The sequence below is a fragment of the Pholcus phalangioides genome, unplaced genomic scaffold (assembly GCF_987345545.1).
Source record: "Pholcus phalangioides strain wild (caught in Gottingen) unplaced genomic scaffold, Ppha-v1.0 ptg000032l_1, whole genome shotgun sequence".
Taxonomy (NCBI): domain Eukaryota; kingdom Metazoa; phylum Arthropoda; class Arachnida; order Araneae; family Pholcidae; genus Pholcus; species Pholcus phalangioides.
In genome coordinates, this window is record NW_028301622.1 from 5,579,238 (window position 1) to 5,591,690 (window position 12,453).

General features: G+C 36.5%; 1 protein-coding gene across 2 annotated transcripts in view; it reads right to left on the minus strand.

The window, feature by feature from the left end:
- Positions 1 to 2,426: 2,426 nt before the first annotated feature.
- Positions 2,427 to 12,453, minus strand: part of Dph5 (diphthine methyl ester synthase) — a 36,818-nt gene continuing 26,791 nt past the window's right edge. Inside the window, exons 7-8 of one of the 2 annotated variants that reach the window (XM_089253238.1) lie at positions 10,129 to 10,235; positions 2,427 to 2,717 (exon numbers count right to left, since the gene is read on the minus strand). In XM_089253238.1, coding sequence (XP_089109364.1) covers positions 2,503 to 2,717; positions 10,129 to 10,235 — 322 coding nt within the window. In that variant the 3' untranslated portion in view covers positions 2,427 to 2,502. Of the gene's footprint in view, positions 2,718 to 2,743; positions 2,887 to 10,128; positions 10,236 to 12,453 lie in introns of those variants that run through there. The other variant, XM_089253239.1, reaches the window with a different exon arrangement.

Sequence of the window (12,453 nt, forward strand, 5' to 3'; positions counted from 1 at the left end):
AGCATTTTTGCCAACATGATAGAGGGTCAACTATGCCCTGAAAAAGCAAGAAAGAAACATTATTTTGGATATTTATCTTCGGGAAAAAAAATTTAGCGCCTAAAGATTTTTTGCGATTTGTCCAGCCCTGATCTATTCTTAAACTTTCGACCTGACTCACCCAGATTCACAAACTCCCCCCCCCCCCCCCCCAGAGATTTTTACCTTCGTATAACTCGTTCGTCCTCTCCACACAAAACTAATTAATCCAAATAATTGAATTTTTACCATATTTTCGTCCGCTTCCGGCACCAAGAGACGGGAAGAGAAAAAAATCGTTCCGTTCAGAAACTTAACGTGGTTATTCTATTAAGGAAATGGATTTTTGTTGGTTTTTCGATCCGGTTAATGACAGCGAATTAGATGACACAGCAACTTAAAGGTTAGATACAGAAAGAGATGGCAGGGATGTGTGGTTGGTGGTGGTTCCCACCGCAAACATTATCAAAAGGCGCGGTGTCATGTTATAATATCTACCTGTAACTAGAAAGTTCCGTTTTCTACCTTAATGAGATCCGTTATCGCATGGAACCCCCATCCCTCTGGTGCCGTCATCTGTTCGAGTTCAGATAATACGTTTCCTGTTCCCGCCCGTCGTCAATTCTATGCTTTAAATGCCCCCCCCCCCCTTCCTCCTGCACCATGAAATTGGAACTCTGCCCATCCGCTCACTTCCACAAAGATCTATCTATATATTTATGTATATATCGTGCCATGTGCACGGCTGGCGTTAACGAGCTGGAAAGATTCGATCGCCCTTCGAACATAGAGCCATTTCTCTCTCCCCGTCGCCGTTGTCAATCTCAAAGATTCCAAAATACTTATAGCATCTTCTCGATTTTGTGCGTCTCGGAAACAAAATCACTGCGTATGCCAACACAACTTTTGATAAAGTGTAAGGAATATGACTAATTCTAGTCATTGCAATCTTGGAGGTATAAAAATGCGCCAAAATGCAAGATGATTCATAAATTTGTCAAAGTCGGCATTATTGAAAAATCATAGTGAAAACGATTCCTTAGTGTGGTTTTTCTTTCTTGATTTCCCCGATTGTATCTCAAAAAGTAACTAATGTGAAGACCATTGCCAATTGCATATAGGTTGCCGATTTTGGAGAGTCCGTGACAAGAACCGTGCACAGATAGTATTTAAAAAAAATTAAAACAAAGTAGGAAAATAAAATAAAACACGAAAATAAAACCATAGGATTCTTTTACCCCTTTGCAAAACATGACGTCGTGCTATCCATCACCAATCAACTCATAGTAGCAAATTATCGCACAGCAGCAATACTACAGGAGGAACTACTTATCAACTCCGATCTACCACCACCAGCCTTTAGTTTTTTCACCCACAACTTTGCCTAGGATCAAAAAGAGTGACTATAACTTAACTATTTCATAGCTATAAGGGTGGATCAAATGAAAACGGAAAAGTTATAATTTGGTTTATTTTTTTTGTGTGTGTGGCGAAACTTTGTGTAGAGGTAGAGCAGGAGGTAAGAAAGGCAACCCCTACTGCAGAATGCACCGCAGTCACGCGGTGTGCTGGCGATTGGCCGACAGTTTCGTCCAACAGGCAATCAGTTTTTTTCATCTGCTCCTGCGGAATGTTTTCGAGTAAAGAAATGCAATGATGGCATAAACAGGACCGAAACATACTCCCACCACCTTGCTGATGTCCCTTATTGTGTGTCATGCTTGGGTTGATTATCTGGTCGACTTCTGTCACCAGAGTAAACGCTTCAAAGCCAGTTCTGCACACGAGTCAATGACAATGCATGTGCACCGTATACTGCTTTCATTTGCCGATACACTTCGCGAACTCCAACTCCATCTGCCACTAAAAAACGAATAACACCACGTTGCTCTTTACTCGCAGACATAGATAAACAACCAATCACTTGCCTGTTGAACGATACTGTCGTCAGCTCATATAATGTGATAGCGGGCGACTATCTAGGGCAAAATCCATTCCGCAGTATTGTTTACCTTCCTTACCTCCCGCTTTATCCTTACACAAAGTTTCACCACTCATACAAAAATAAACCAAATTATAACAACTGTTACGTTTTCATTTGATCCACCCTTACAGTATTAGTTTTCTACCCTTTCTCTTCTGAAGAAGACATGAATTTTCTAACTTCACGTCATTAGAAATTTAAACACTTCAAACCATAACACGGCCCATGCTCCATCGTCTGGTGGCAATTTAAGCCATTGCTAGACCGTCCTGGAACTTTATTGAAATAAAGGCGGCAGAGAGAGCTGGTAGTTGAAGTCCAAAATCTAGCATTTCATTGCCAATGAAAGATCTATAACATAAGCCGAATATTTAAATCTCCTACCAAAAAAATCGATGACACAACAAGAAACAACAAATTTCTAATGATCAAGTAGTGTATTTATTTCTAGCATAAATGAGACCAGTTGATGACTTGGTGGTAATCCATCATTGCTCGTGTCAGTCAGTATCATTAAAAATCGAGGAATCACCGCCGACAGCAAACATTTTAAGCATTTCGATTTCTAGAGGATGTAAATTGCCAGCTATTATCAGAGAGTGCAAAGGCTCTCCCAGATCGATGTCCGCCATCTGTGACAGCGAAGATGCCACTATCTTCTGGTCATCGGAACCGATCCTTGCCAAACCGACGCATATGGTGCCTTCGTCATAAGCTGCAATGGCAAAATAAATAAAATTGACACCTAAGTTACGATGAGAATGCCTAAAATACTTCAATCTCCCCCCCCCCCCCCAGCTCAGTAACTAAATTCCTCAATATCCAAAAACGTCTCTTGCCTTGTGTATTAACTGTTTTCATGTTATAAATTCGGGTGCTTCCATCTACATTCCAAAATAAAAATGAGAAATTCGCAAATATCAAAATTTAAATGAGTTTTATTTTCTCTATTGATAATCTGTTTGGTGCAACAAGATTGGCATTGTCCGAAGGACTTTTTTACTTTTTTACGTAAGAACTCAGTTATTATAACAACCTGGGTACTAGGGATAGATAGGGATATCGGATAGAGCTCCTGGAAACCCCATGCTGGCTCATTTGTCATATTCGTGTGAAGTGTGACGTCATTTTTATCACTAAAATTAATACCTGTTCCTGTTGAACTTAATACCTGTTCCCTATTCGTTTTTTTTTAAACGATTAGACGTCACTTTGAACAAAAAACCGGTTTTGCCAATCTGAAATGGGGGAGGGGGTTGCTACGAGCCCGCTCGGTATATTGCAGGCACCTTAACCCAGACAAGTTAGAAAAGAGTGACATCACTGGTAATGGACCATTCAAGTATTAGCAGATTTTTTCAGCCATTTTTGACCCCCCCCCCCACCCCGTCAGCAGCTTAGAATATTTCATAACTTCAAAAAGAGGTGGTTGATGACGTTGAAAAGCAACCTTCAAACCTGCCCCCCCCCCGTCATCAAAAGTCAGCAAATCCGAAACCCCCTCTCGATGCTGACGTAATACTTGAATGACCCCTAAGTACACATTGGACTTGAAAAAAAGTTGAATTTTCAAGACTTAGAGCCACACAAACAATTGCGAATATTTTTAATAAAATACAGTTGTACCTTGACTCAATCAGTCAGGACCCGATTTCTCCGCATGGGTAACATGGGCATTTTATTTAATAAAATTTTGGAAAATCAAAGAACTTTACCTAAATCACATCATACTATTTTCCAAAGTACCCATTATTGGCCAACTCCATTAAATACCAGTTTTAATGTTACATCAATCAGTAATACACTTCACACAATATGCATAAAGTACCTATTGCAATATTAACTCCGTGACAAAAAGAATTTTCAATTCAAGGTGTCACAGTCGATTCCTCAATTTCACAGATTTTTGACCGTAAAATGATTTATGAAATGGTAAGTTTGCATGTCCTGATCAACATAAAATATTCAAATCTTCATGAAGATTCTGTATGTTTGTAATGAAAAACTTTATGCCTCTGATCTTGCAAACATTTTTTCGACAAATGATTCAGGTTGGTGACACAAATGCTAAATAAAGCTAGAGGTTTAGAAGAGGGGTTTCCAAATATTGAGACAGCATTGAATCATCACTGGCATCACCAATCAGGGTTGGCAGGTTTTTTGATGAATGACAGTTTTCGACAGTTTAAACTGTCATGACAAGAAACTCAAATATTGCTTTTAAATATAAAAATTTGTTGAAAATACATAAATTGATTGCATGTAGTATTCAAAAAGTCTATGTTACACGAAGAATAAATACTTAATATGATTGTAAAATAATTTCCTGATCTCTACAGAATTATTTTGGACAATATATGTGTATTTTTTCTTGTGAAATATACAGTTTGAATAGAGCTTAGTATGAAAGCTAAAAGAAAAACTATGGAGCTATTTGATATATTCTTCAATTCAAGATGATTCTCTAACCTTCCAAAATTTCAACTGCTTATAATATACAGGGGTTGGACAAAATAATATGACCACCTGTGAAATGAAACAAAATCTTTATTAATAGGTTGTTGGCCCTCCTTTTGCATTAATTACAGCTTGTATTCATCATAGGATGGACAAATGCACCACAGTCACTGGGATATGTATCCGCCACTCCTTCAAAAAGGTCACTAATTCAGAATGTGTCTTTGGAGGCGGAAACCTACTGCGCAGTTTGGCCTAAAATACCCCGCAAAGGTTCAATTATATTAAGATCAGAGAATTGAGCAGGCCACACGAGGTGTGGCCCGCTCAATTCATCAAGCCAGTCTCTGACAATTCCAGCAGTGTGAACGGGCGAATTACATCTTGGAACTCAAGTCGAGAATCAAGGAACTAATATTGCACCATCGGATGAAGATGGTCGATCAAAATACTGACACAAACCGATGCTTTAACCTGCCCATTCAGGACAACAAGTGGGCCGATACCACAGTGAGACATGACGCTCCACAGCATCACTGATCCCCCTCCATGCTTAACAGTAGAAAAGAGACAGTCAACATCATAAGCTTGTGCTGGCGTTCTCCAAACGCAAACACGACCGTTAGTCTGGAATAATGTGAACGACGATTCGTCTGACCAGATGACATTCTATCATTGTTGTTGTGTCCAATTCTTATGTTAGCGACACCATGTTCGTCGTTTCAAGACATTGCATGGTGTCACCAATGATTTTGGAATAGTCACTCAACCTTGTATGTTTGCTGCATGCAGTTCACGGCGGATAGTTTTGTCTATACACCTTCCTGTAGATGTGTGTTCACCTCAGATGTTATATGGGATGCTGTTGTCTTGTGCTTTCTAGCCACAATCCGTTTCAAAACCCTTCTGGGTCTATCAGCCATCTTCAATTTTCAGCCACTGTTATGTTTGATGTCTATGATGCCTTTCCCTGTTTGCTAGAGGCGGTTGTTACCATCGACACAGTACTTCTCCTGACACCAACAAGAGTGGCCGTTTTCATTAATGTGGGCAACCAGCAAGACGGGCTCCAACAAACATGCCTCTTTTGAAATCTGTGGGGTCAGCCATAACGAAGTTTTAACACCCCAATATACATTGCATCCGAACACTATCACTGCTACGACTAGGCTGATGTGTGCACGTTATCGCCCACTAAGTGGCACTCTTCCACACTAGAGGGCGGGCATATACGACAGGTTCCCTCGAGTGTTTTTTGCACAGATGTTCACATTATTTTGTCCATTATTTGTATATGTACTGATATAAACATCTTTTGATAACAGATAGGTGTTTTAATTTTTTTTTTTTTTTTTTTTTTTTTTTTTAAGAGTTCTGTTACACCATATATGTTATGTGTGTGATTTCTGTTATTATTAAATTATCTAGATAATCACCAAAAGACTGAAAATGATAATGTGTATAGCATTAGAATATATCTAGCAATGAAAACAATTTTTCGGACTAAAATGTCCCTTAATTTTGCAGTGCTGGCTTGTCTATGATGCTTAAGGAACTCCTGTAACTTATTCTTAGAGCAAAAATAAGAAGGACCAAGTTTGACTACGATATGGTATATTTACTAGCATTTATATAATGCAATGATTTTTCCAGCTGAAACTGTATCTAAATGTGCAAAACAATGCTTTAGGTATCAAGTACTGCCAGCTCTTGCTTTGATTAAAGTAAGTGATAATAATTCTTTTTAAAACGCTGGATTTATACAACCTAGGCCAAAAAATTTTTAGGTAAGAATAAGCAAGTTAAATTAGTGTAGATACTGCCTGAGAATTTTGAATATGGGGCCATTCAAGTATTACATAAGCAGATTTTCAGCCATTTTTGACCCCCTCCCCTTGTCAGCAGCTTAGAATATTTCATATCTTCAAAAAAGGGTGATTGATGACGTAAGCAACCTTCAAACCCCCCCCCCTCCCCCCTTGTCATCAAAAGTCAGCAAATCCGAAACACCCCCCCCCCCGACGCTGACGTAATACTTGAATGACCTCTATGGAATAAAATTTTGGGTAGTTCAGAAAATTTAAAATATCAAATTAAGGATATTTTATACTCAATTGTACAGTAATTCAAAATATAAAAACTGAAATGGCAAAAAACTTACTTTTACGCACATTACACATATCAGGTTAAAAACACTATTTAACAATATTGCCAGTAAGTTTTTGACTGTTTTATACAAATACAACGCCACAACAGGCAAAACGTACAACAAGGTGGCTGAGCTTAATACTGAGCTAGTTTCTGAGGTCAAAAATCTAACCCTGATCTACTATCACGTCTTGAGAGAGAGAGAAGAAAACACTATTTTGCTTAGTAAATTAAACACAGATAAACAATAGTTTTGATAAAATGGACCATAAAATTATATATTATCTGTTCGACTATTTGTATATCAAAAAAAAAAAAAATTGCAAAATTTAATTGGTATTTTGTTTCAATTAGTGTTTAAAAATAAAACACAGAAAAGTGAGTTTCTCATCATTTTATTTAGGGGAAAATAGCCTAATTTGGACCACCTCTTGCTCTCAGAAATATAGGAACTGATTAGAACATTTACTTGATACCACAGGGCAGGGCAACTCACGAAGTGTGCATAGCACATTTTTGATATTTCGAGTCGTATTTTGTCTTGGTATAATTGCATTGTTTTTACTATGTATGTGTTACTATTTTTCATCACGTTTTCTTAAGGCTTAGAAAACTTGATTCAGAGGAAAATGATGTTTTGCTATTTACTGTATGATTCCTAATCCTACGATTGTATTTTTAGTAATAAGCAATTAAAATATATCTTTATGATCATTTGTAATGAGCTGCTATTTGCAAAATGGCTACGGTTTCTAAATTGGACCAGTCAATGTTGCCTTATTTGGACCAATCCAATTTAGGGATCTAAACAAAGTGGTCATTTGATTTTAATGCATATTATTATAATTATATTCTAATGTGAAAGAGGTTTCAATGAAAAAAAGGTGGCACAATTCTTCTACATTTTAGAAAAATTAGTGAACAAGCACATACGATTCACGAGTATTTAATGGTGAGAGTGACTACACCACAGTCCAAAAGGAATCCCAGAGGATAATAGGCACAAATGGGAAGCACCAGATTGGCTCAGCCACCAGTGGAGCATGGGGTGTGAATACCACAATTGTATAACAGGAAAAGAGCAATACCCAGGAAACTTTTGTGGAATCACTTCAAACGGTTTCACCAGTACCTCAGGCTCCTTTTCGAAGCCAGAAAGAGTAACAAGATTAAACCCAGAGGCTAACAAGCACTCCATACAAAGAACTGCAGAAAAACAAATACAAAAGTAGTAAATGTAAGAAGCTGATTTTTAAAAACATGAACATTAATGTGAGGAAAAAAAAAGTAATCACACACACATTCATCACGATCGTTCTTCTAGTTCAGAACAGTTTGAAGCTAATGGTTCGTCCTGCATGAGAAAATCGAATAAAGTGATGAACTTATTCATTTTCCATGCTGTGCCAGATATTTCAGCAGATGACACAAAGATGAAATTGACAAACCACTGAAAGCATGGGCAGACAAAGTGACGACAATCCATAGCTTCCAACTTTGGAGAATGAGGATTCGGGAGGTTTTTCATGCAGATCAAAATTTCATACAAAAATAAATGTAAAAGGGATCTTTTAAAATATTTTTGAAATTTTTCATTAGTAAAGGGGAAATTTTAGGGATATTTTCCCATTGCAAAAACCATGACACAGTGCAAGCCATCGCTAATCATGGCCAACCAGTAGATTAAAGTCCTTGTGTTTACTATGTTGTGTGGGTTCATAAATTACCTCTTAAAAATCAAATCTCGCAAACCAAAAAAATCTCCATCATGCCCAAAACGGGACATATGGATAAAGCAGATATATATGCAATCATGCCAATTCTGTATTTCGAAAGGCTGGATTGATGCTTGCCTTGTGCTTCCTTCCGAATTTTTTTTTTTTTTTTTGTGATTTGACGAAATGGTGACAATTTACGTAATGCTTATGAAACTTTTTTTTTTTCAAGTAAATTCTTGGGGAATAATTTTTCCCTAAATGTGGGGATTTTTTCAATCATGGGCAAAATCGGGAGATCAAATAATTTTTTGGGAGTCCAGGGGGATTGAGTAGAAATTCGAGAAACTTGGCAGCTGACAATCTTATGTGTCTTTTGGAATTGATTTTAATTTTGAAATTTGTTGAAATAATAAAGCTAGAAATTTTACCTCTCAAATTTCTTACATTTGAAATTTCATTTTTTTCAATGTTTTTCTTTTTCTTTTTTAGTATTTCTGGTGTTTAATTTCCCAATGTTTCTCTTCAATATTTTTTCTCATAAATGTTTCATAATTTTAGTCGTATTTTTCGTGATACCTTTAGAAAAATCTAACTGGATTTCATATAATTTCATATTAATTTTTTTTTACTTTACAAATATTTTACATCATTGATGAAAATAATGCATTTTTGTCAAAGCAGATTTAAAGATATTGATTTTAAACTTTTTCAACAAATGGTCCAACTTGAACTAGGGGTCCAAATTAGGAAAAGTTTCCTTATTTGGACCAATTTCACTTTTCTTTGGTTTTCACAATACCGTTTAAATATGAAATAAGATATAAAGTTTTAATAACCATATTTTCAAACAAATATAATACCATCCTATAGAGTAACATATTCAGTTTGGTGATTTTTTGGCGAATAGTATTACAGTAATTTAACAAAATGTGCGAAGTGGTCCAATTTAGGCTACTTTTCCCCTACCTATTGTGTTCACAATATCCAAAAGCTTTCATTTAGGTTTTTGACAGTTTAAACCAGTTTTTGAAGCTTGTTATGTAAAAAACCTAACCCTGCCACCAATATCAAACTGTGTTCTAGAAAAGGTCATTCTTATTAAAAAGGATAAAATCATCAGTTCGCTCTTTCACAGGAAAAACTGTCATGTTTAGCTTTATTGTGTATTGAAGCTGAGATAACTCAGAAATTAGATTTTGATGACAATATCAATGATTTTGCTCATACGAGTGTATGAAAAAAAGCATTCATTGTAAAATATTTCATGGCAAATTTTACATTACATTTCTCATTTTAATATAGTGCATATCAATTTTTGATGTGTTTAGGAAGATCATATGTTGTATTTGCTGACATAACAAACCTCTTCGACACACCGTCCAGGAGAAGCCCTGCTACCTCTTTTGCCCACAGCCCCATCAATTCAAAATCTGGCCCTGCCATCAGTTCTTTTCATACTCATATGAAATATAAAATAAATAGGCATAATACCACAAAGTGTATTTTTTTGCATATAGTATAAAATTAGTTCACAAAAGTTACACAGTTCCTTCAAATTGTTCTAAGTGCTCAAGCTCTTTTATCGTCCAATGAGTAATTTTTCCCCAGTCTGTTTCATGCTTGTAATTTGGTGTATTTTTCACTATTTCTAGTAACTTGGCCAACTCCCGCACAGAGAGGCATTTTCAAAGTCAAGGTACCACTGTACTAAAAATAATAAACTAATTTGCTCGTTGATTAATTGTTCAGATATTCAGTAATGAGACATCCACAATAAAATAATGAGAAAAATTATGTAATCACCTAAATTGGTCTCGTTGAAACTTTTCTTCTTTACGACAATCTCTAGAAGCTGCTGAGCTGCTATCGCTGCAGTCATGAACCTTGGAGGCTCATAGATGTTTCTGCCCCTGGAAACGCAAAGACTCTAAAAAAATTCAGGCAGTAAACCCAGATGCGCACAATTTTCATCATTTGAGAGGAGGAGGGATAAGGGTTGGGGTGGGGGTAGCCGGGGAGGGGAATCCCATTTAAATAGTAACATCAGGAAAGTGCCTGAAGTTTCAACGCTTAAGTATAAGCTATATTAAACATTTTCGTTTTACCTAAATTTAAAGAATTACTAATTACATTGATTCCTTGGAGAATGAATTTATAGAAATTTGAAGAAAAAACATTTTGAAATACTGATCCAAGAAAATTTCAATGAAAGTCATTGAAATGTCTTACACGTACTCACAAGTACTTCCTAATATGAAAAATACAGCAGTTACTGAGTATGTCTGACGAATTTTTTTTTAATGTTTCCAACTTTACAGATTTGAAGCAGGCACTCAATATAGCAAGGACAAAGTGATGTTCTGGGACCCCTATCTAGATGAAAAAACCTTGCCTACTAAACCATATACTTACTCTCAAAAACTATAGTACCAAATCGCACTACCAATAGGCCTTCTTTGCACGAGATTGTTATAAAGAAATGCATGAAAGAGATCAACAGTTATGTCCTTCCCATACATCACAAATATGTTAACTTCTGTCTCTTTAGAGAATTTCGTCTGGTCCACAAAAGCAATTCCAAAAACATTCCATTACTTGAAAATATAATATCGGACATGTTTGAATTAATAATTTGACAAAAAATGTGTGCAACAATCAAAGGAGCATGATTATAATGGTTGCAATTATATTGTTTGTATTATATTATTTTGCATTTATATTCTTCTCGTCCTGTTCAGAGAGCCTATATTTGCTTATGTATCAAGACCTAATACTACAAGAGAAACAGACCCTTTTTTTGTTTCTTTTTTTTAATAGGAATACAAGGGATCATAACACCCCCACCCCCCCCCCCCCGCACACCCCCGTTTCCAAGGGAATACAGTGTATCAGATAAACATGGGCTGCAGTGGAATAGACCTCCTTTGTGGCAATCCCTTGCATGACAAATAGACATTTAGTGCTGCATAATACTGTAGAAATGGCCCATTTTTCATTTCCCTTCGCAAAAGAGGTTTAGCTGTATTACCTGGCTGAAAAAAAAAATCAACTCTACATGACACATAAATAATCTCTTCTGTCATTGAAAAGTTATACTAACACAGATTTTTTTCCTCCTTCAAATGATTTTTTAATCAAGTGGAAAATTTCAAATAGCCAAGTACACAGTTTCAAATGGTAAAGGACAACGAATGATAATATGACCTACTACTAAACCACACATACACCTCATCCATATCCCTCTGCAAAACTTCTAGCGAATTGGTACATGTTGGAATGAGCATGTATGTGTTGTGAACTTCAAGTGAAGTTTGTTTATGCATGAAACAAACTAGTGTAGTACTGCCATCTGCCATCAATTTTACCAACTATGAGTGAAGTGCAATGATTGAATAATAGTACAGTTGTAGGCCTGTTGCTTTGTGGCAAGACTTTTTTAAAGGGGAAATCGGCTTGCATTCATACCTCGAAGTTAGGAAACACAGAAAACCTATTTCAACCAACCACCACTGTGATAAAGGTAAGATTCGAACCTGGGTCCTCGCGACACAAGTCCACCGCTATGACCACTTGATCACAACAGCGGTGGCAATATCACCTATACTCTGTTTGCATATAGCTTCACAATGTCAAGAAAAGGGTATGAAGGAACCTCATCACTCACTTTTATGGCAATGAATGTCTCTCAACCAATGTATCGATGAACAGCAAAAAATTAACATTATCAATTAAACAAACATCGTTGCAAGCAATACGTATCTTTAATATTATCTCTTTGATAATCACTCTTTATAGCGAGATTCTGGTTTATGCCATACTTATATTGGAATTTTTATTCCATATTATGATTCAGCACATAAAATTTGTGTTGTAAGTAGTTGTGGTCATTAACAGAGGCAGTGGTGAGGGTTGATCTGTCCTCAATCATGACTAACTTGGTCAACGAGTGATAGAGACAGAGGAATATGTGCCATGAGAACGTATGTGTGTGGCTAGTTCAGTGATTTGAATGCATGTTCTGTCATGCACAGTGACGAATAAATCTCAGCTGCTGCATTATTTGATTATGACTAAAAGGAAAAGGTTAATACAGACCACTTCCTACTTCTGGACAGAGTAAAAATAAAA